Below are 25,092 nucleotides of genomic sequence, written 5' to 3' on the forward strand. Positions count from 1 at the left end.
GGAGGCAACTCGTGAACTCGTAAGCGGACCAAGGCCGCTTCATCTGAGAATGATTGTGTTGCCGCCACTGAACGTGTGCGACTTTACACGGTGAGTGAGTGAGTTTAGTTCTGCGCCGCTCTAAGCAATATTCCAGCTACGTGGCGGCGGTCTGCAAATAATCGACCACCCGATCCCATTAGTCGCCTCTTCCGACAAGCATGAGTTACTGAAGATCAATTCTAACCCGGATCTTCACGGGTCCGACGTTACACGGAATGAAGAAAATATATATGTGGATATATTAAGTTCATAGATCAGTTGATGAATTTAAAACAAATATGTATTCAATTAAGCGAATACATTGATATATCACTGGAACGTTTGTTAAAAAGTTGAACTTTTTTGTATGTAACATAAAATGTAATATATTTTTAAAAATACAATTTTTGTATGTTTTACCGTTACCCGCAACGCAATAAACATTTTAATTAATTAATAAAGATAAATCAAACACAAAATTATTAATATTATGATAACGCATGGATTGTTGAGCCATAATGAAATTTGCATTAAATATACCTGTTTTTACTGGTGTGACAATTGGTTGAAACGTTTTTAACAATTTCAAAACATACTACATGACAAAAACAATATTTATATAATTATATATATATAGAGAGAGAGAGAGAGAGAGAGACACAGAGAGAAAGAGAGAGAGAGAGAGCGCGAGAAAGAAAGAGAAGCAGAGAGAGAGATTTTACAGATACATAGGTATAGTTATATATAGTTCTACTTATGTATTATATATACTAGTAATTATGTATTATTATATATACTCCCCACCATAGTGAGTTTACTAAAGTCAACTCTTCTAAACTTGATTTTGCAATATTTTCCATACTGTTTAAAGGTACTGTTTACACATGAACTGGTGTATTGTAAAACAAATTCGTAACGTTGAAAAGATTATTGTCATGGGTTAAAAAAGATGATTCAACTGAGTGAAAATTGGCGATTTTTTAACAACATTTTACACCACAACACAGCTGTTCACATGCACGATATTTGCACATGCTTTTAGCAATTTAATGCATGATCCTCGTGCAATTCATCTGCATAAAATGTGCAGTTGGTTTCCCTAAGTTAGTGGAGAAATTCATCTTCGATGTACCCACACATATATGCATAACATATAGTAAGTGCTTTAAGTGAGTCTAAACCTTTAATGGGTAGTATATTATGTATTAGTTATATTTCCCGACTGCATCATATTAAAAAAACGTGTACGAATTACGCGGAACCCTTGATGTAAATAATATTACCTAGTATCCCTGGGCCTAGATATTCTAAGCTCTATTAGCGCAAAGATAGTCGTAAGTTAATGTTAATGAATGGCACTTACGATTATCTTAGCGCTAAGAGAGCTTCGAAAATCTAGGCCCGGGTTTTTAGGTAGTATTTTTTGTTTCACGTAGTAATATTGTTGCAATCTTGTCAGCAGGGAGCGTAAATGTAACCAATATCTAATATGTGAGTGAGTGAGTTAAGTTTTACGCCGCACTCAGCAATACTCCAGCTATATGGCGGCGGTCTGTAAATAATCGAGTCTAGACCAGACAATCCAGTGATCAACAGCACGAGCATCGATCTGCGCAAATGGGAACCGATGACATGTCAACCAAGTCAGCGAGCCTGTCCACCCGATCCCGTTAGTCGCCTCTTACGACAAGCATAGTCGCCTTTTGTGGCAAGCATGGGTTGCTGAAGACCTATTCTACCCCGGATCTTCACGGGTCTCTTATATGTGAAACGGCACTATTAACCATTGCGCCCATACGTACTATGCTCTCCCATTCCGTAGGCTGTGTACGATATTATAGTTAGGGTTGTCGTAGATATATATATAGATACTGGAGATAGTTAACTAAATATCGAACGATTATCGATAAATATATCGGACACGTAACTTTGAGCACAAATGCCTAAATGTCTGAAAGAAAGATATATATTTCACATCACTGGTGAGTGGTTACATGTTTTTGCATGGATAATTAACAAAACAGCGCCCTGAACATAATTTAAAAGCAGACCATAAACAAAATTTGTATATTATGTGAGAAAATTAAAACTTTTTTCTATCACAAACGTTAGCGAATGATATTATCGATAGCACAAATTTCATATCGATAATCATTGATGTATTTCCTATCGACGATATTTCCGATAACTGATCATTTTAGCCAGCCGTATTTGCAATATAATGAGGTACAGGTATCCATATTCCGATACGCTTTGCGATATATACGAAGCTAACCTGTGTATAGTGAACGACACTCATTGTACATGCAGAACCTATTTTCTACAAAATGGATGTTGTAGTTCTCATAACAGCATCCCAAACTTAAACGTAAACAGTGGGCAATGTAGATGATTATAAAATACAAAAGAGCTGTTCTGTCACTTCAGGATGTAAGACACAATACAAATGGAAACATTTGCCTGTCACTCTTGAAATGAGTTTGTGTTGTTGTTGTTGGGGGTTTTTTTGGGGGGTGGGGGGTGGTTATTAATCTACCCTAAAGATACGGGACTTGGCATGAGTGAGTATGGTTTTACGCCGCCTTTAGCAATATCATGACGGGGGACACCAGAAATGGGCTTCACACTTTGTACACGACTCTTTTGCGTGACGAGCGAACGCTTTAAACACTAGGATACCTCACCACCCCAGGACATGCTATGAAATGATACACTGCTTGATGTTAGGGTGGCACAGGACTTAACATCGGTATCGTTTTACAATCGTTCTGTTTTACACACTTTTAAATACTAAAAAATAGGGAGAAAGAATTTCAATTAAACCTATGAAACCAAATTTTGAGATGATGTTAAATTTACTTGATTTAATTTCGACTGTCACCTGTTATCCATCTCTTTGTATTACGCCCAACAACTCATAATTAAGCCATAGAGGTAATGACGAAATTGTTATTTTTTACCCAAATAAAACGGTATACAGGTGTTACGGTTAATAAATTGCCATGACAAAAGGTTTAATTATTATCACTTAACCAATGTTATAACAAACTACAAAACACACACTCTCGTAACAACAGGAAACTGAATTACATATGTCATTGTAGCAAGTTGCTGGTTTGGTGACGTGGATGACGTCATCATGACCCGACGGACGGAAAGTTTGCTCATGTTATCCACCCCTGGTTCTATTGGCCCATGCTTACCCGTGAACATCCGGGATTCAACAACCCATGCTTGTGGTAAGAGGCGACTAACGGGATCGGGTGGTCAGGCTTGCTGACTTGGTTGACACATGCCATCGTATCCTAACTGCGTAGATCGATGCTCATGCTGTTGATCACTGGATTGAATAATCCAGACTCGATTATTAACAGGCCGCCGCCACATAGCTCGAATATTGCTGAGTGTGGCGTTAAACAACAAACAAATTGCAATTACTCCATGCTCCATTATTCACAGAGCAGCAGTTCGATCCCCGACCGCGTCATACCAAAAGACGTTAAAATATGGTACTTGTTGGTTCTGCCTGGCGCTCGGCATTAATGGGTACAACAAGGACTGGTCGGCTTGGAGTCAGTATAATGTGTCTGAGTGGGGTATTCATGCTCCACTGCGGCATGGTATCTCAGTGGGCTAGCACTATAAAACCAGCTTCAGTCTGGGCTAGTACAAGCAGCCGCACATACACATACACACGCATGCACGTCGTCATATGAGCTAAATATTCTCAAGCACGACGTTAAACCCAATTTCACCTCACCTCACAGAGCAGCAGCCCTAGATACCATTGCAACCAAACAGGAGGTGGCTGAATACACTTTATTGAATTCATATACAGTAATTGCATGTTAGCACTCAAATATAAACACAGTTTAAAATGGAAAAAAGAAAAATGTGTTTTGCCAGACACAAGCATTCTAAACACGGAATGAAAGTTCTAAGCTGAGTTTAGGGTACTCAAAACGGCAAGAATAGGTTACTGTATATTGTTGTGTTTCAAAGACGTACTTGAGTTTTGCTTGAGTTGCATTAAATCTACAACATATTGATTGGTCATTTGATATCAGTCTAGTTGTAATATACGATGGCCAATATCAAGGAGAAGGGCACACGTTGTTCTGTGACCCTCATAAGGCAGAGTCATTTTATTCAACTATTTTTTGAAAACTTAACAGCAAAAAATGATTGAGTTAATTTTTTTCGATACGCCATGATGAATTGTGTACTGCTAAAAAGCATGTGCGTGTTTAGTTGTTGTTGTTTTTTTTCATCATGTGAATGTTTGTGTCTGTGTGCGTGCCTGTGTTGTTTTTCTTGTGTTTAGTTCCTTTGTGTTGTTTTTGTTTTGTTGTTTGTTTGTTTTGTGGTGTGTTTGTTTGTTTGTTTGTTTGTTTTGTTGTTTGTGTGTTTGTTTGTTTGTTTGTTTGTTTGTTTGTTTGTTTGTTTTGTTTTGTTGTTTGTTTGTTTGTTTGTTTGTTTTGTTTTGTTTGTTTTTTGGGGGAGGTTTTTTGGGGTTTTTTTTTGCTTTTGTGTGTGTGTGTGTGTGTGTGTGTGTGTGTGTGTGTGTGTGTGTGTGTGTGTTGTTTTGGGGTTTTAGCCTGTTGTGATATCAAAAGTGTGACATCAAAACTAGTTATAATAGGATCATGTTTGTTTCTAATAATGATAATAATAATGTATTTTTAAAGCGCCTAATATCCAGCATAGAGATGCTCAGTGGCGCTGTGACAATATTGGGGAAGGAAATAGTTCATATAACTTTACAGAAAGGCAGCAGTGAATAGATGGGTCTTTAGCAGAGATTTAATAGTTTCTTTCGATGGGCTAAACTAGGGATTACTTTTGTCTGAATGTGGTCACCATGACCTACCTTGGGAAGGTGATTTATTTAACTTATCAGCGATGAGTGAAAATATCTGTTTCAGGCTACAAGCATCACCAGTGACTTTGTTACAATAGTATGGTTATCATGAATGCATCGTCATTATATTCATAATCATCATCATTAATGATATGCTCGTCTCTCCGCCTTTTACACCGTCGTCCTTGTCGTCATCACTGACGTCATCACTGACGATGGTAGCCGTCTTGTCATCATGGCATTCGTCGTTAATTGGAGTCGGGAAGCCTAGCAGTACACACCTCTACAGAATAACGTCCCTTAGAAGAACCAGGAACCTGTTCGAAACCCTGATTCTGTTACCATGTTTGGCAACGCCACCCTGATGTTCGTTGGTTTCACAAAATCACTTCGAAATCAGTGAGTGAGTTGGTTTTACGCCGCTTTTAGAAATATTCCAGAAACATCAGTTTAGTTTTACGTCGTACTTAGCAATATTTCAGCTATATGTAAATAATCGAGTCTGAACCAGACAATCCAGTGATCAGCAGCATGAGCATCGATCTACGCAATTGAGATACGATGACATGTGTCTACCAAGTCAGCTGGCCTGACCACCCGTTCGTCGCCTACAACGGCAAGCACGGGTGACTGAAGATCAGTTCTAACCCGGATCTTCACAGGTTGTCGTCAGACTCGCTGACTTAGTTGACACGTGTCTCCCTATCAAACTACGAAGATCGATGTTGTTAAGTCGCCATAATTTCTGGTCCAGATTCGATCATTCACAGACATCCGCCATGTAGCTGGAACATTGCCGAATGCAGCGTTAAACAACCAACAAACAAAAAATCTCACATTCTGCTGGCACGCCCAGATGCCTGAAAAACTTCTGCCAATACAGTTTCTACCAACAAGAGGGGATTAACAGTGCCATTGATTTATAAAATAACATAAAAAGCGAGCCATATCAAAGCTGAAGTTTTAAGATAAGATTATAAACAAGCGTCAGTGTTGTTGTAGTGCTTCCATTTCTGTATGATGGCGTACAGGCTGTCTCCGGGAGATTCCGACCAGTAACGTAGAGTCACATCTCGGCGACCTAGCAGCCTGAACGACGTCCTCAGTTTACCGTTACGCACGCCGCACTCTAGCATCTTCTTCAAGGCGTTAAGTGCTGCCTCGCTGGGCTCCCGGTTGTTAAAATTACCGATGAAGGCGATTCCTGGTGGAAGAAAACATATCACCTTTAAACACTGAAGTTGTGCCAGGTAAATGATCATGTGTCCTACGTCTAATGGTCTACTCACAGGAAGAGAATGAACTTGTTTTGTCAAACATGAAACTACGCAGGCCAAGTATATGACTGGGAAGGGCACAACCCTACGGCCACCATTAGGTAACTGTGATTAACATTGTGCTAAAATATGCAGTGCCACTCTTATCAAATGTCTTACTTTTGCACGAGTGAATGAGTCAGTGAGTATGGTTTTACGTCGGTTTTAGCAATATTCCAGCAATATCACCAGAAATGGGATACACACAGTGTACGCATGAGGGCAATTAAACCCGCGTCTTCAGCTCGACGTGCGAACGCTTTAACTATACATTTTCACAGCTGCAAATAACAAGATTGTTTACACTGTCCTCCGCTTACCGATAGATTTACTATTGCAGCCCCCTGTGTGTGCACCAACGGCGTCCCAGCCACGACCCTCGTACACGTTGCCGTCATCGCCGATGGCGAAGTTGTAGCCGATGTCAGACCAACCTGCAAATGAACAAAAACAAATTATCAATCAAAATTACTGCCTTGTGAAATATAGAGCAGGAAGTGACTGTGAAAGCACTGAAACCAGTGAGAGAAGTATAGAAACAATAACCTTTTTATATTTGCACGTATTTAACGTTCGGAAATTGGTCGACATCGTGTTTTTTAAACGTGCGTTTTCAGTGGGTATCTAGGACGGCAAAATAGAAATATGACATAACACATGAAGTTTTTTGAAAGGGTTCGTTCGCATGCAACTACAAACAAAGTTGTTTTTCACTGAAATTTGACTCGATATATTGGGCTGTCAATACTATACACCAAATTCCACCTGACACCTAAAAATACAATGTTTAAACAACACGTATTTACATGGTCGCTCGAGCAACGTGAAGGGAAAATGAGTGAGTGAGGGAGTATGGTTTTACGCCGCTTTTAGCAATATTCCAGCAATATCACAGCGGGGGACATCAAAAATGAACATTGTACCCATGCGGGGAATCGAACCCGGATCTTCGACGTGACGAGCGAACGCTTTAACCACAAAAATGACACGGAAAACACAACTGGTTTCTTGACGGGACCAACTGGAGAAATTAATTTCTTTTACTACGGAAATTACACTCAATACAACTACAAAAATATTGATATAAGCCAAAAAAAGCCAGATCAGTTCTTGATTTTGTACACGACATGCAGAAGTTTGTCAGGGGTTGGGGGATGGGGAGTAATTCACATTGTACATGCTTCTCCATACAATTCATCATCAGCATTCACCCCAAACCGCAGCCATAAACGAACTCTTACCGCGCCCATCCAGATGGAAATTCTGATAGCTCTGCATAATTCTGACACAGTCTTCCTTCGTGCTGCAGCCGGCAGAACCTCCATGGTGGATGATGGCGTACTGAGGAACTTCAACCAGAGTCCCCACCCCCCAGGCGAGCAGGGCGTGCCCCCCACTCCGAACGGGTGATGATGACTGGACATCCGGGCAGCTGGGTGTCGGGAAGACATTCCTTATGGAAAGTTATCTCCCCCTTCCTGATCCAACCAATCTGGGAAGATAGGTTTAACAAAGGGATATATTGTAATTATTGACGAAAATCCCGTTGGATATAAATGCAACAGTGAAGAGACATATTATTTACTAAGATAGCGTGAGTGAGTATGGTTTGACGCCGCTTTTAACAATATTCCAGCAATATCACGGCGAGGGACAACAGAAATAGGCTTCACATATTGCAACCATGTAGGGAATCGAACCCGGGTCCTCGGCGTGACAAGTGAATGTTTTAATCACTAGGCTACCCCAGCGCCCAAGCTAAGATAGCTAAGAGTTATGTAGGCTGGATCCAATTCCGACATGGTTGCTGAAGAACTGCCAGAACGCTGTGATACCATTCATAACATCGCTTGTCAATCAGAAAGGTTTCTTGTTTTATCCCTTTTATCTGCCAATTATGTAGGGAATCTACTCCAATGCCACACATGGAACAGGTGTTTGCGATTAAGAGTGGATTGTGTTATCCACTAGCTTATCCTACTTATACAATATACGTTAGGAAGGTAATGGATAACTAAAGACATCCACCAGCTCCCGTACTTAAACATAGGACGGCATGACCATACAGAAAGAAGCTTGTTTTTAGTGTATTGTATTACAAAGCAGACAGCAGTCTCTTAGCTTCACGCCGCAGACCCGTAAACTATCTTCTATGGACCAGACATTCCCGTGGTTGATACCATGTGTTACGACCCATACCTTCACAGTACGATGACATATAACCTTTCAAGGTCGCTGAGGGTCTATTGTCATCCTGAATAAACTACACTTTAAACCTGCTGGTCGTTACACCCGTGGAGATGCGGGTTAAAATTAATCTTCAGTAACCCACGCTTGTCGTAAGAGGAGACTAACGGGATCGGGTGGTCAGGCTCGCTGACTTGGTTGACACATGTCATCGGTTCCCAATTGCACAGATCGATGCTCGTGCTGTTGATCACTGGATTGTCTGGTCCAGGCTCGATTATTTACAGACGCCGTCGTATAGCTAGAATATTTCTGAGTGCGGCGTAAAACTAAACTCACTCACCTACTGCTGGTCGGTAGCATTAGTAATATGGAGGAATTCAGTTTCATCAAAAGGTAATGATATTAACTGACACTCTCCTTATCGTTTAATGGATCTGGGCCACGTACCTTATCACCGTGTTGAACAGGAACGAAAGTTCCGTTACTGCACTTGAAAACATCTCCCCGAATTCTTCTGCACTGGCCAGAGGTCAAGGTCGTCAAGGGGACACCATTCGTGTCATGTGTTTCATGCACATCTACGTCCTCTTTCACACAGACACAATCGAATGTATCTGAATATGACATGAAGAATACCACATAAAGAAACTCTAGCTCTCAAACAATGACACATACTTGCGATAATCGAACCTTTAAGATAATCATAACTTCCATACATTGACACATATTTTTGACAATCGCAGAGCTACGATAATGGCAACGACCAGACACTCATACATGCTTGCAGTAATCACATACATGTATTTAAGATAATCGTAACGGCCCTATATTTTCACAAACTTACAATAATAGCGGTGCTAAGATATCCGTAAATGTAACACATTAACACATATTTACTAATAAATACTCGTTAATAAATAACTCGTTGCTACACGCTTACGATTATCACAACGCAACGCCTAGACTTTAAATGTTACCTTTAAAATAATCGTACCTCACATAAACCGAGATTTGTTTTATTTATAACCGCAGCGTTAAAGTGGTCGTAACTCAGACACGCTGAACAGACTTGCGACCAACTGCTTAATACCTTCAGTGTTGCATAGTACCACACAGTGATAGATAGTACCACACAATATTACAAAAGAGAACAGAGTATTACACTTGAAAGTATTACACAGTATTACACAGGGTTCGATCCCAGAATAAATGGATCAGTGTGATCCAAATGTAACTACGAGTGAGTGAGTTTAGTTTTACACCGCACTCAGCAATATTCCAGCTATATGGCGGCGGTAAGTAAATAATCGAGTCTGGACCAGTGATCAACAGCATGAGCATCTATCTGCGCAATTGGGAACCGATGACATTTGTCAACCAAGTCTGCGGGCCTGACACCCGATCCCGTTAGTCGCCTCTTACGACAAGCATAGGTTGCTGAAGATCAATTCTAACCCGGATCTTCACGGGTGAAACACAACTATGAACATACCGTAACAGTCTTTGATGTAGACGTCCGAAGTTAAAACCCAAGCCCGCTGAAACATGTACCAAACGTTTAAGTAGTCGTCGTGTTAGTTGATGCAAGTGGCACTTGGTTGGAGGTATTGCAGTGGTAACAAGTTTGACTGAAGTCAGTTAAATCCACTGTCTATCTTGGCAAGAAAAACCAAGTTATTACAAATGGACTTCCCAATCTCCCGCATTAAGCTAGCTTTACTATCATCTAAACAGTATATAAATTCCAATATTTCTGTCTAGTTGAAATTCTGAGTGAGTTTTACTCACGCCGCTTTTTAGCAAAATTCAAGCAGAATCACGGCGGGGGACGCCAGAAATGGGTTTCACACATTGTACCCATGTGGGGAGTCGAACCCGGGCCATCGGTTTGACGAGCGAACGCTTTAATCAGTAGGCTACCCCACCGCCCCAGTTGAAATTGGAGATGAGAAACAATTAAATCGTATGAATGGCCTAAAAGATCTGACTTTATGAAATTTGCGTTTTCTATTTCCATAATAAAAATGAAGGTGACGAGTCGTTTAGCTGTCACTGGCATACTTGGATAAATCAAGCCATCAACAACGCTTTGACCATTATCTCAGTTATTTAAACTTGAAGTGGAAGATCCGATGTGATGCAGATTTGATGCCGTTACCATTTTGGGAGAACCGACATACGCGGGTATATACGGTGCTGGCAAGCAGCGAGGCATAATCAGAGTTACACAGGATTCAAACACAGGTTCGCAGGCACTGGAATTATATTTGTCCTTCCGAATCAAAGACACGGCCGGAGTGCGGAAGGTCGCGGGTTCGATCCCCGACCGCGTCATACCAAAAGAAGTTAAAATATTGTACTTGTTGGTCCCTGTCTGGCGCTCGGCATTAATGGGTACAACAAGGACTGGTCGGCTCGGAGTCAGTATAATGTGTCTGAGTGGGGTATTCATGCTTCACTGCGGCATGGTATCTCAATGGGCTAGCACTATAAAACCAGCTTCAGTCGGGGCTAGTACAAGCAGCCGCACATACACATACACACGCATGCACTTTGTCATATGAGCGAAATATTCTCAAGCACAACGTTAAACCCAATTCCACCACCACCATCAAAGACACGGATTCGTTTAAACCAGGGACCCTATCCAGAAAGCGTTCATAGTACTACGTCTTTCGTAAACCAATGACACGGGATAGGGTTACGATAGGTCGTGACGTTACGAATGCTTTGTGGATCGTCACCCAGGTTTAGTGTAGTTACATTTTACTCACCTCGCCGTAGTAGGACACGTTGGCGTAAATCCTGCCGTCAATGAGGGCTTCCTGCTTGCCATGATAAGGGAGACAATTCGGCGATTGCAGTAAACCAAAGTTGTCTTCCTTTGATCCGTATTTCACCTCTATTTCAGTGTCGACTGATGCGCATGCGCACCTTTTGCCAGAAGTTTTCGTGCCAAGAGCGAGCGTTGTCACAACGAGTGAAACAAGCACGCGAAACATCTAAAACAGGTAAGTAACAGTTCTCTAAAAAATACCAAAACATTGTGAGTTGGAGTGAGTATTCTCACCGATATGATCTCAAGTTTTTCTAGTGTATTATGCGGATTGGACATATGCAATCTGCGCACATTTTTAATTTAAAAATCTACTGAGGTGAAAAAAAAATAATTCATAAATAATTGCAAAATACAATTTGATCTTAATCGTCAAGAAAACAATCCTTTGCATCCTTCCAAGTTTGCTGATATCAATAATATTAGCCATTAGCTGTACTCCTGTACACAAAAAATGATTTTAAAGCTGAAACCATCTCGGGATTCCAAACCACATGTACGATCAAAGTATGTCCCATGTCCCATGTGTTCGGATATTGCATATCAAAGAATATCAAACATCGTGGAGAAGATGCATGTCATCATGACCCAATTGCGTAGATCGATGATCATTATGTCAGTCACTGGATTGTCTGGTCCAGACCCGATCATTTACAGACCGCCGTCAGATAGTTTTAAGAGTGAGTGAGTTTGGTTTTGCGCCGCTTTTAGCAATATTCCAGCAATATCAGGGCGGGGACACCACAAATGGGCTTCACACATTGTACCCATGTGAGGAATCGAACCCGGGTTTTCGGCGTGAAGAGTGAACGCTTTAACCACTAGGCTAGGCCATAGCCCAATAAGACTGAGTATGGTTTTACACCGCTTTTAGCAATCTTCCAGCAATATCACGGCGGCGGACACCAGAAATGGGATTCACCCAATAAAATATAAACATACCTTGATGTCCTACACACCAACACAAATCGTCCCGTCCCTGCAGATAGCGTTGTCGCTGTCGCTGTCGTTGTGGACTGTCGCTGTCGTTGTGGACTGAACACAGAATGTCGAGACCATGGTGCTTACGGGTCTTTATAAGACCTAAACATCCTCATCCTGACAAGCGGGAACACTACCACTCCAGCCAAAAAACAGCCCTTCGGATCAACCTTCCCCACGGAACGCATGCAACTGCCCACGAAAACATGATCTCTTCCTACACCGTTCATCACTGACTCCTTACGTCATTTGAAAAGAGAGGGCTACTTCCTGTTTGTTGTTCTTCATCTAAACTCTCCACGACACTGATCATAAAGTGAAACCCGTTTATCCGGACCCCTATATATCAGAAAAAAACCCGCATGTGACATGATATTTACGTGAAACGAAATATACACTTAAAATGTTTCATTTAGCCGGAACTCCGGCTACCGGATCCGGACTGAAAATTAGAATTACCAGTAACGGGAATACATTTGTCCCACTTACCGGACAACAACTACGTTTGACGATGTTTGTTTTGCAACTCATCACCCCGCAGGCAACATCAAAATGCGGGCATTGTGTGGGCTGTGTTAGTCTACTCATTATACATACCGGTTATGAATAAACACACATTTTTTATACTGAACGTTATTTATCATGTGTCAGTGTTCAGAAATATAGAATAGCTTTAGCTTGTTTCCGTTGTTCATCTCATGATTTATTAATTGAAAGAGGTAGGTTTATGAATATCAAAAGAGGGGATAGAATATGTAGATATTGTAATAATAATCTTATAGAAGACGAATATCATTTTCTTCTACTATGCCCAGCGTATAATACTATGCGGAAAAAAGATATTAAAGAACTCTATTTTGTCCATCCATCAATTGATAAATTTTCGTCTCTATTGAATTCTTCAAATGAAAGTGTAATTAAAAATGTTGCCTTTTTCATTTATCAAGCCATGTCGATAAGAAATGTGTATATATGAAATGTACTATAGGCCTGTGGCCTCCTCAGAACTGAAATAAAGATTGATGGAATAAACGTACATCGTATACCTGGCCCATGGACTTATATTTGGAGTACTACTCTATTTTATAAACTTTTTTCAGAAGTTCAAAAAATATTGTTCACATAAATCTTGCGAAATCCAGACTGATCAACTTAATGCACATTAAACACTAGTCTGTTTCACAGTCCCTGAACCACATTATTTATTATCCCTAATGCCTAGCCCTCCCTGCAATGCTAAAGCCCTAAATGAAGCAAGTCTTAGATTTCTCCAAATTCAGGCCTGTATCTCCCAACTCACTTGGGCTCCTTTTCAATTTAAATGGGTTTATTTCTTACTTTCAAAATTATAATTATATATTCAGGGACTAAGCGTTAGTCTAATCAACCACTAGCATATTACCTCTATAAAAGCTTGACGTTTCTTATCCTGACAGCCAATGGTGCTCTGCGGGGTTGTGTACTTTCTCCCTTCTTGTTTATTTCCTTTACAAATGACTATCGGTATATATACAGTATTTACCTTACTATGACATTCGCTGATGTAGATCTAACAGGTTTTAATGAGGAATCGGAACTTGAATACAGAAACGAGACTAATTCTCGACAGTTGTAGAGATAATTTTCTATTCTCAACTGTCAACAAAACAGAAGTAATGATTATTGATTTCAGGAAACAGAAACAATCGTTGTTTTCAGTTCGGATTGATAACATAAAAATCGACACTGTTTCACCAGTACAAGTATCTTGGCACAGGCATTAACTCAAAACTCTGATTTTGTCTTTAAGAAAGGCAGCAGCGAAATTAATATCTTTCCTACGGCGTCTGAGGCATTTTAATGTTGACAGGGCCATCATGTGTCTGTGTGACATTGTCATGGTATGCAATCCTACCTGTTCCGATAAAAACCTACTCTGCAAAATGGTAAACACAGCATGAAAAATCATTGACAACCGTTTACTAAATATTGGCACGTTATTCGAGTAACAACAATCTAAAACAGCCCCCAAAATATTAAGTGACAGCTCTATACAGGTGTATTTCTGGGCGGTAAGGGGGTTCGTAAGCTGACATACGAGACACGTGGCGCTGAAGTAGTCGTAGCTCCCACACTTATAAATACGCCTGCGAGAATGGTGGCGGAGGTGATCGTAACCCCCATACTTGTAAATACGCCTGCGAGAATGGTGGCGGTGGTGATAGTAACCCCCATACTTGTAAATACGCCAGCGAGAATGGTGGCGGGTGATCAACATTTGCCTGCGATTTTGTGCAAAGACGGCATTACCAAGCAGTCTCGCGACGTCGACCCCTTAAACTATCTGCTATAGACCCGAAATTCCCGTGGTTGATACTATGAGCTTCCACCCATACCCTCGGAGTCCGATGACATACAAGCAACCATTCACGATCGCTGAGGGTATATTTTCATCCGGAATAAACTTGCTGTAGGTTTTTCAACAAAAACACATCAATGTACCTCTTTTTCAGGTTTTTAATTAGTTGGGATTCGTCGCATTTTATAGAACGGACAATATGTGCTTTGCTTTGTCGGTTGCGTTGGGAAGATAACAGAGCTACATTTGTGTCAGAAGAGGACATCTACTATTTTGACAATAACATATAAATAAAAGATATTTTTACACTCATATACATGGGGAAATAAGCTAGATTGAAAGCTTTATTCGTTGTCCAAAGTTGCGTTGTATATACATGGGGGGATCAGAGTCATTACTGAAATATTCGCTGTTACTCTGTAATTACAATTGTTTTCATTTTTAAAACCATCACACAAAAAGAATGCAATCAAAATATCATATTTTATTATCCTGTCTTGGCATTTGGTCGAATCATGATGCGACAAGTCGAAAACAAGGAAGCTGATGTTAGTGGATCACGTTACTGGCGGAAGCTACCGGCGTCGCGTTAAACTGACAGCAGTGCTGTGAAAGAGGAAGTACAGAGAACCACTTCCAACGCCATGACAATGGGACACATCCGACCTTAATGTCCGTTCTTCCTGTTTAGTAATACAACACAGCTACTTGACATGCTTTAAACTGTTGTGAGTCAGCGAAAGCTGTTTAATGCCGTATAAAGCAAATTTCTAACTGTACACCAGCGGTTTATACCTAGTGAGTTTAACACCGCTTTTAGCAACATTCCAGCAATATCAATTATCACGGCGGGGGGCACCAGAAATGGGCTTCACACATAGTACCCATGTGGGGAATCGAACCCCTTGTCTTCCGCGTGACGAGCGAACGCTTTAACCACTAGGCTACCCGCTATGGACCACACAATCCATTGATCAACAGCATGAACATCGGTCTGCGCAATTGGGAACTGATGACATGTGTCAACCAAGTCAGCGAGCCTGACCACCCAATCCCGTTAGTGGCCTCTTACGACAAGCATGGGTTGCTGAAAGCCACTGACTGATGCAATGAGCAACATTACGCATCGTGCGGCGATGACTCTTATCAAACAAGTCAACGAGCGTGGTCACAGATCCACTGGGTCGCCATGTACAACCAGACCCATGTCCACGCAGCGATCGTAGCGCTAAGGTCATCGTATCTCCTCCCACTTGGTCGCCATGTACAACCAAGTCCATGTCCACGCAGCGATCGTAGAGCTAAGGTCATCGTAACTCCTCCCACTGGGTCGCCATGTACAACCAGGCCCATGTCCACGCAGCGATCGTAGCGCTAAGGTCATCGTAACTCCTCCCACTTGGTCGCCATGTACAAACAGATCCTAGTCCACGTAGCGATCGTAGCGCTAAGGTCATCGTATCTCCTCCCACTTGGTCGCCATGTACAACCAGGCCCGGGTCCACGTAGCGACCGCAGCGCTAAGGTCATCGTAACTCCTCCCACTGGGTCGCCATGTTCAAGCAAACCCTGTCCACGCAGCGATCGTAGCGCTAAGGTCATCGTATCTCCTCCGACTGGGTCGCCATGTTCAACCAGGATCATGTCCACGCAGCGAACGTAGCGCTAAGGTCATCGTAACTCCCCCCACTCGGTCGACAGGTTCAACCAGGACCATGTCCACGCAGCAATCGTAGCGCTAAGGTCATCGTAATTCCCCCAGCTCGGTCGCCATGTTCAACCAGACCCGGGTCCACGCAGCGATCGTAGCGCTAAGGTCGTCGTAACTCCTCCCACTGGGTCGCCATGTACAACCAGACCCGGTTCCATGCAGCAATCGTAGCGCTAAGGTCGTCGTAAATCCTCCCACTGGGTCGCCATGTACAACCAGGCCCATGTCCACGCAGCGATCGTAGCACTAAGGTCATCGTATCTCCTCCCACTTTGTCGCCATGTACAACCAGGCCCGGGTCCACGCAGCAATCGTAGCGACTAAGGTCATCGCAACTCCTCCCACTGGGTCGCCATGTTCAACCAAACCCGGGTCCACGCAGCGATCGTATCGCTAAGGTCATCGTTACTCCCCCCACTCGGTCGCCATGTACAACCAGGTCCATGTCCACGCAGCGATCGTAGTGCTAAGGTCATCGTATCTCCTCCCACTGGGTCGCCATGTTCAACCAGACCCGGGTCCACGCAGCGATCGTAGCGCTAAGGTCATCGTATCTCCTCCCACTGGGTAGCCATGTACAACCAGGTCCATGTCCACGCAGCGATCGTAGCGCCAAGGTCATCGTATCTCCTCCCACTTAGTCGCCATGTACAACCAGGCCCGGGTCCACGTAGCGATCGTAGCGCTAAGGTTATCGTAACTACCCCCACTGGGTCGCCATGTACAACAAGGTCCTAGTCGACGCAGCGATCGTAGCGCTAAGGTCATCGTAACTCTTCCCACTTGGTCGCCATGTACAACCAGGCCCGGGTCCACGCAGCGATCGTAGCGCTAAGGTCATCGTAACCCCGATACCTTGACATAGACTTACGACTGCCGTAGAGTTATGGAAAAACAGTAAGTGTATCTTGTATATATAAACTGGCGTACCCCATCATTCCCCAATACGCTTGAAAACTACTATAGCGCCATAAGAAACGTTACCCTCCAACTTTTATGAATTACTTCAAAACTATCAAAGATGTGCTAGAAGGTATTAGTTTAGAAGAAAGCTTAACAACACAGCTTTTTGCAAGTCACGAAAACAAATTATCAAATGCATTCATATTTAGGTGAAATGCGTCTTTTTCAGAAGAGTTAAATTGTCCTATTTTCGTCGATGCCGAAATAAACCAATAACAGTGATTTAGATGCGGAAAGGTTGAAATAAAATTCTGCTTTAAGACAAAGATAAACCATTTAAAGTCACCATTCTTCAACTATTAAAACAAGAAACAACTGTTGCATCCATTTCACATGTAGAATGATTCTATAGGGTATAAAGAGAGACTAGAATGCATGATATGATCCACGAGTACGAGAAATATTCCACGATTAACAACTGAAGAGAGAGGAAGAGCCATTGGGATGGTGCAGATGGGGTCGACAAACAATGCTGTTGCCAACGCCCTCGGATGCCACCGTATCACAGTTATAAGACTTATTCAGGGCTTCAGACAGACTGGGGTCACCGAAACAGACCAAGAAAAGGACGTCCACGCATCACAACGCCAGCTTTAGATAGGTACCTCCGTCATTAAAGAAGGAGGGTAACGTTTCTTTTGGCGTTTAGTGTATATAAGAATCTATACCGAAACGTCGCTATTGTGAAAATAAACAAGTTGATCATCCATAAAGTTGTGTCATCTCTATACCAACTTCTAGAATGCCTCTCAATCAAATCGTAAATCCCACGACTGTCGTTGCGCTCAGATCACTTTGAGCAACGGGGCCCTCTAGAGGTTGTTCAGGAATGCTTCTAACCTGGAATCCTCCTACTGGGAATACGATGAAGTTGTCTTCTCATCTCATCCTGTTGTGCGTAATTATGGATAGGGAACATCGGATGGTTGTGACAGTGTCGTTCGCCTATAAATCTGATGCCACTGAACAGCGTTGTAGAGTCGGGAGGCATCTCTTGATTGTGGCCTGTGATAACGGTCTTTGGGTACATTTTTTCCTCCTGCACGCACGCACTCACTCACTCACTCACTCACTCACTCCTGCACGCACGCACGCACTCACTCACTCACTCACTCACTCACGCATGCACTCACTCACTCACTCACTCACTCACTCACTCACTCACTCACTCACTCACTCACTCACTCACTCACTCACTCACTCACTCACTCACTCACTCACTCACTCACGCACGCACGCACTCACTCACCCACTCACTCCTGTCGTCGAAACCGTACATTTTACTGCTACATTTTACCAGGTAGGGGTACACGTAGTTACAGTCGCCTGTCTCCCATACCCTTGTGAATGAGTGAGTGAGTGAGTGAGTGAGTGAGTTTAGTTTTACGTTGTATTCAGCAATATTCCAGCTGTAAATAATCGAGTCTGGACCAGACAATCCAATGATCAACAACATGAGCGTTGATCTGCGCAGACCCTTGAGAAGAAATTTGATTTAATATTAAATTTTGAATTTTTACCCATCTCCAGTGTTGAAGGATAGGGCTTATGTGAATTGGTTCAGCTCTTACCTAAATTTTGAGGTAGTTTGGGGATCATTTTATGTATTACATATATGTTTGAATACAATAACTTCAAGTTACATATGGTAATGTGTTTTATTCAAACTAGTGACAATGTATCGTGAATTACAGACATATGTGGGTATACACATAAAGGACCGTTTCATTTTTCGTTTCGTATGTTTGTTGTTTAACGCCGTAATCAACGATAATCCAGCAATATGGCGTCGGTAGACATGTTTGGACCAGCCAATCTCTTCAACTCGATCACGACTCAACTAATACATATGGCTTTACCTGGTCACAAGTAAAACATGTGCGAAGACTTGCTTTTGGTGGTAGATTGTCAGAACTGGGACATTTATCATAACCAAAGCATAAGTGATACACTTAAAAAACCTGTGAGCGCACACGCCAGGAAGTATCCCTCAGTCGCATCCAGTGACAAACATGTGGTTTTTTGGACTTATCTCGGAGCATCAAGCCGCATGACGCAGCAAAAATGTCAGGTCAAATATGTTTTATCCATCTTATCCATATGAAACGATCTGATCGCAATGTGTCCAGAAATGAGGCCTTCGTGATGTGACAGGTATCTGAGTGACCATGTCAAGGTGTGGTTGACCACCCTGCTTTTCCCACTGCCTTTATCTCTAGCGTTATAAAGAAGCGGCCAGAGTCACACCTGCGCTCATTGGATTTACAGGTAGGTAACGGTACGTGTTTACTGTTTATTTATGCACGATAGTATACTTGACATTTCTTTATCTCTGTCCACCCAGCAGAAAATGGGTACCCGGTGGGATAACTCATGTGACTATATATAACCTTCTAGCGCCTCTCAGGCAGCTTGGGTTATCTGGGTAATAATTGTCTGCGTTATGAGCACAGTGTCGGTGTGGATTTAGCGCAACATAAATTGACTAATTATTAATTATCATTATTATCATCGTCACGTACCTGTGGAGATTCGATGGAACGCTAGGCTCCAGTATCCGAAACCTTTCTCGAATGCTGAACAAAGTTAACAATAATACTTAAGGTACCGCTGTGTTTGAACATAGCAGGATGCGGCATAAAACAGCATATATTCATCCGTCGATATGTTTACACTGACATCGCTGTGAATTATATAGTAAACAGAGACTGTTACGTCAAAATCTTGAGTATGTATCGAGGTATTTCACCCTCAAAGCAATAGTTAAAAAACTATATCTCCGTGAAAATCCAATGTTGGTACAGCGACTGAGTTGATAAAACATTAAGATTGCATTTGTAGCTGAATGTAATTTGTAGCTGTTTTTAAGATTCTAGATTCAAGGTTCAAAAAGAATTCAAACATCAGGGAGAAGTGAATTACATTGCAAAAATGTAAAGGTCAAATCAAGGTCCATATTGAAAATATCAAAAGCAATATATTATCGGTATTAAATCATTACATATACACTAAAAGTATATTACATTGATGTAAAATATAGGTAAAATCAGACAATATTATCTTTCAATATTGCTGACATGGCGGCCATGTTGAAATTCATATTCAGAGCTCTTTAGTTAAAGATTGTGCTAGAAACATCATGGGATATGACCCCATATTACTGGACAGCACTCAAAGAAAGGTTAGTGAAACCCAAGACTCTACTTCCATGCTACTACCTTGAATGATTTTCACCAACGTCAGTAATTTTAATCTTCAGACTTGTACGATGAAGGCCCTTCTCCCTCTTGTGGCAGTATTTGCTGCGGTACTCACGGAAGTGACGTCACAGAGCTGTGCTTCTCATTCAAACGGATGCAGCATTCCATTTAACTTGCCATATTTCTTCAAGAACCGCTTCACGCCCAGCTGTGACAAGCACGATGTTTGTTATGCGTGTGTAAGTACTAATACCACGTGGTTTATTATCCATTTTTATGACCATAGTGGCGATATTCGTAAAGTATCGGGTAATTGGCTCTTCGTGACGAAAATCAACATAACTACGCACTGCAACTACCACATAAATACCTAACGACGCAACCAAGGTGGCAATACCTCATTAACTCCGGCAACCAAGACACCAATACCTCACTAATAACGATATTCGTAAAATATCGGGTAAATGGCTCTTTGTGACGACAATCAACATAACTACGCACTGCAACTACCACATAAATACCTAACGACGCAACCAAGATGACAATACCTCATTAAATCCGGCAACCATTTGCAAGACACCAATACCTCACTAATAACTAAACCAACACATCTACACCTTATTACGCACATTAACCAACACATTAATACATCTGGAAAACAGCAGGAAGCCGGAGACCCACAATGTCCATATCCGACTTATCAAGGCAGTCCACGCGTGCATTTTCTAGATAATCGATACCCAGACACCTGTCTCCGCACAACAAAAACAAACCTGTCTTCCTGCAATCGAGATGTGCACGTCTATCTACGTACCACACACACACATGTACACACACACGTACAGAGAGAGAGGGAGAAAGAGAGAGAGAGAGACACACACACTCAGACACACACATGTACATGTGTATATGTGTGTGTATAATGCCGTGTGTGTCTGTGTTTTTGCATTGTTATGTACAGATAGAAATAGCTGCTATGTTGTTGTTATATTAATCATAACAGTTTTACCTGCATATTTGTAATCTGTGTTCAATTATTAATTTACAGTACTTTTACCTGTAAGAAACGCTCTTTCATTTATCTTATTTATCCTGTACTCACGTATGTGCTCTGTCATGCTGAACAGCAAATTCCCACTCAGGGTAATAAAAAAAATTATTCTTAAGCAGTAAACCGACCAAGATACATAGAGCTTCGCGTAGGAACGCAATCTGAAATACATACAAGTTGTATATGAGTTAATCGAATGTAATCCATCTCCAGGCTGGCCATTACGGAAGAACCCAGAACGACTGTGACAGGATGCTGTACAACGAGGCAAACAGGGTGTGCTCATCAATGAGGAAACGTTTCATCCTCAGCACTCTGACTGCAGCAGAGAAGGAATTCTGTAAGGCCATATCACTGAGCTACTACGCGGCTGTTCATCAGTTTGGTTCCTCCCACTTTTCAGCAAGCTCGGCCAGTTGGTGTTCCCAGTCCTGGGTTAGGAGTTGCATGCCCTAACGTTAATGTGTTTTTTTCAATACATCTTCTGGTTGTGTACTCAAATGCGAATACTATGATGATTTGGTGTTGTCATTGGGTATTTTTGTTTGTTTGTTTTTTTTGTTTATTTGTTTGTTCAATTCCGCACTGAGCCATTATCCAGCGATATGAATAATCGGGTCTGGTGAAATTATGCTGTGATTGACATCATGAGCAAGAGTTGTGAGTGAGTGAGTGAATTTAGTTTTACGTCGCTTTTAGCAATATTCCAGTAATATCACGGTGGGGGACACCAGAAATGGGCTTCACACATTGTACCCATGACATGGGTACATGTGAAGCCCATTGTGGGGAATCCAACCCGGGTCATCGGCGTGACGAGCGAACGCTTTAACCATCAGGCTACCCCACCGCTCCAATGAGCAAGAGTAACGCACTTGGGATACAATGAGTGTGTCAGCCAAGTCAGCGAACCTGAGCAGCCGATCCCGTTAGTCGCCTCTCACGGCAAGTATGAGTTGCTGAGGTCCAATCCTTACCCGGATCTTCATGGATTTCCTGACGTGTCATTCTACCGAGCTTCTTATCTGTCTACTTCAGTATATTACATTGTGACAAAGAAAATAGGATCCATACGTTACCAAGGATTTGTTATTTACAATACGAAGCTGGAGAAATGTTTGCAGTCATATAATTCTCTCACAACAAAGTGACCTCACTCACTTAAGGGCACCTCTAATCTCTCATTTTCAAAAAAGATTTCATTCGGTATGTGTGTCAGCTCTAGTGTACTTTGGTACTGTGACAGATATCTACTGACAGTCTCTCGGGAAAGTAGTTTAACAAGGCGATCTATAATGTGAGCGTTGGCATGCTCAGAATGACCTTTGGTAACATCCGTTTCGATTTCGGTGTTAAATGGATTCCATCATGTCGTCATAACGGTAACACGGTACGCAAAACTAGCTTTTAACATTACCATGTCACAATTTTCAACATTGCGAAAAGTTAGCTTATGTTAGTCGTAGTCTATTACGATACAATTTCCACACATGTCATATACAATTGGAATTCAAAATATTCGATTAAAATATTCAAAACTGGGTCAGTAAGCTGTGTCATACAAACAGGGCTGCAGACAAGGAGATCCTCTTTCACCCTGTTTATTTATAGCTGAGCTATTACGCCTAGTGCATGGCGCTCAGATCACAATCAGTTGAAATTAAATGCACCTTAGGCAAGTGAGTTTGTTCAAAATTGCCTCTGTTCACCCAGCAGAAAATGGGTACCCGGTGAAGTAAGCCGTGAGACTATTAACCTCCCAGCGCCTAACAGCTTGTGTTACCCGGGGTAACAATGACCAGATTGTGCGCTTTGAGCAGGATATCTAGCCTGGAAAAGGCGCGTTATAAGTATTCACCTTTTTATTGTTGAGAAGAAATACCTTTGTCTTTGACGAAGCAATGAATACATTATACACCTTTGGCAAACTGACCAGACTGAAAATATATATACAAAAACAAATAAGGCAATATGAATGGGATCAATGGCAACAAGTCCAAGACGCCTAAATCCAGACTTAAATTTACGCTGTTATAATGTACATCTGAGGTATCAGGAATCGCACTTAATTTCCATTCAGACCTTTGACTATGAAGCCGAATCGAAACAATTAAAAGCAGTCGTTGACATTGGATAAAACGAAACGACACGGCAATGCTTGCAGATGGTGTTCTCTGCTCTAAACGTTGTAATAGGTACCGATGTGCACCACCACCGCTAATACAAACCCTCACCCCCACAAACTACACAGGATCTGTGAAATACACGTGGATTTACTAGTCAACCACATAGCCATCATGAATAATTAGCCTACAATAGAATAAATGCAGTCAGGTTACATGTTTCCAACATGCGTCTAGAAAAGTGGTGGTGGTGGAATTGGGTTTTCACGTCGTGCTTGAGAATATTTCGCTCATATGACGACGTGCATGCGTGTGTATGTGTATGTGCGGCTGCTTGTACTAGCCCAGACTTAAGCTGGTTTTATAGTGCTAGCCCACTGAGATACCATGCCGCAGTGAAGCATGCATACTCCACTCAGACACATTATACTGACTCCAAGCCGACCAGTCCTTGTTGTACCCATGAATGCTGAGCGCCAGGCAGGGACCAACAAGTACCATATTTTAACGTCTTTTGGTATGACGCGGTCGGGGATCGAACCCGCGACGTTCCGCACTCCGGGCGGACGCTCTAACCACTACACCACGGAGGCGGTCGTCTAGAAAAGTACATATATAACAGGAACGGCAATAATATAGGTGAATTACACAAATATAACAGTGTGTTACGATACGTATTCCCACGTAAGAAATAGAGATTATTACACGAGTAAGTGTGTCATACGACTTATACGAAACGAGTGTAAAATTTCGTATTATATTTGCATACATAATTTTGCACGAGTTTCGTCGTATGGCACACTAGCGAGCGTAATAATTTCTTTATTATCAATTTTATTAATGTACATTTGTGCAGTAAAACACGGAAAGCAAGTGAGACGGCCCTCTTCATTGACGTTACGTGCAATTGTTTAATGACGTCACAGACGACAAAAAAACAGAAGCAATGGTTGCTAGGCAAGGTGATATGTGAACATGTGCACGTACTGAAAATATGACATGACTTATGTTCCACCATATGGATTATAAAACAGTTTAGACATGACTGAATTATATATGTCTGACACACTCTGATGCATCGTCAAATTCACGCAAATACAGTATTCACAGTAATAAAATATTCAAAGATAGACAGAGTAATAAGATTAAACAGATTTGAGTGAGTGCGTGGGTATGGTTTTACGCCACTTTTTAGCAATATTCCAGCAATATCAAGGCGGGGGACACCAGAAATGGGCTTCACAAATGGTACCCATGTGGGGAATCGAACCCGGGTCTTCGGCGTGACGAGCGAACGCTTTAACCACTAGACTACCCCACCGCCCCTAAACAGATTTGAAGCAGTGAGTGTGAGTGAGTATAATTTTACGCGCTTGTTGCAATATTCCAGCAAAATCGCAGTGGGGGACACCAGAAATGAGCTTTACTCATTGTACCCATGTTGGGAACTGAACCCGGGTCTTTGGCGTGATGAGCGAACACTTTAACCACTAGGCTACCA

At 41.9% G+C, this 25,092-nt stretch overlaps 3 protein-coding genes across 3 annotated transcripts in view; 1 reads left to right on the forward strand and 2 right to left on the reverse strand.

The window, feature by feature from the left end:
• Window positions 1-5,789: 5,789 nt before the first annotated feature.
• The window catches only part of LOC124274026, a 41,464-nt gene continuing 22,161 nt past the window's right edge, over window positions 5,790-25,092 (reverse strand). Inside the window, exons 7-8 of the mRNA XM_046709356.1 lie at window positions 6,519-6,632; window positions 5,790-6,086 (exon numbers count right to left, since the gene is read on the reverse strand). Coding sequence (XP_046565312.1) covers window positions 5,857-6,086; window positions 6,519-6,632 — 344 coding nt within the window. The 3' untranslated portion in view covers window positions 5,790-5,856. The remainder of the gene's footprint in view (window positions 6,087-6,518; window positions 6,633-25,092) is intronic.
• On the reverse strand, window positions 7,444-12,396 carry LOC124274027. The gene is made up of 5 exons (XM_046709357.1): window positions 12,167-12,396; window positions 11,163-11,390; window positions 9,881-9,926; window positions 8,836-9,002; window positions 7,444-7,690 (listed from the first exon to the last, which is right to left on the reverse strand). The coding sequence occupies exons 2-5, from the start codon at window positions 11,388-11,390 to the stop codon at window positions 7,550-7,552; spliced, it is 582 nt and encodes a 193-aa protein (XP_046565313.1). The 5' UTR covers window positions 12,167-12,396; the 3' UTR covers window positions 7,444-7,549.
• Window positions 20,471-21,999, forward strand: LOC124274029 (conodipine-P3-like). Its single transcript, XM_046709359.1, has 2 exons — window positions 20,471-20,656; window positions 21,682-21,999. Exons 1-2 carry the CDS (start codon window positions 20,486-20,488, stop codon window positions 21,922-21,924), a joined length of 414 nt encoding a protein of 137 aa, XP_046565315.1. The 5' UTR covers window positions 20,471-20,485; the 3' UTR covers window positions 21,925-21,999.

The sequence above is a fragment of the Haliotis rubra genome, unplaced genomic scaffold (genome assembly GCF_003918875.1).
Source record: "Haliotis rubra isolate DU_JTF1 unplaced genomic scaffold, ASM391887v1 Scf187, whole genome shotgun sequence".
NCBI lineage: Eukaryota > Metazoa > Mollusca > Gastropoda > Lepetellida > Haliotidae > Haliotis > Haliotis rubra.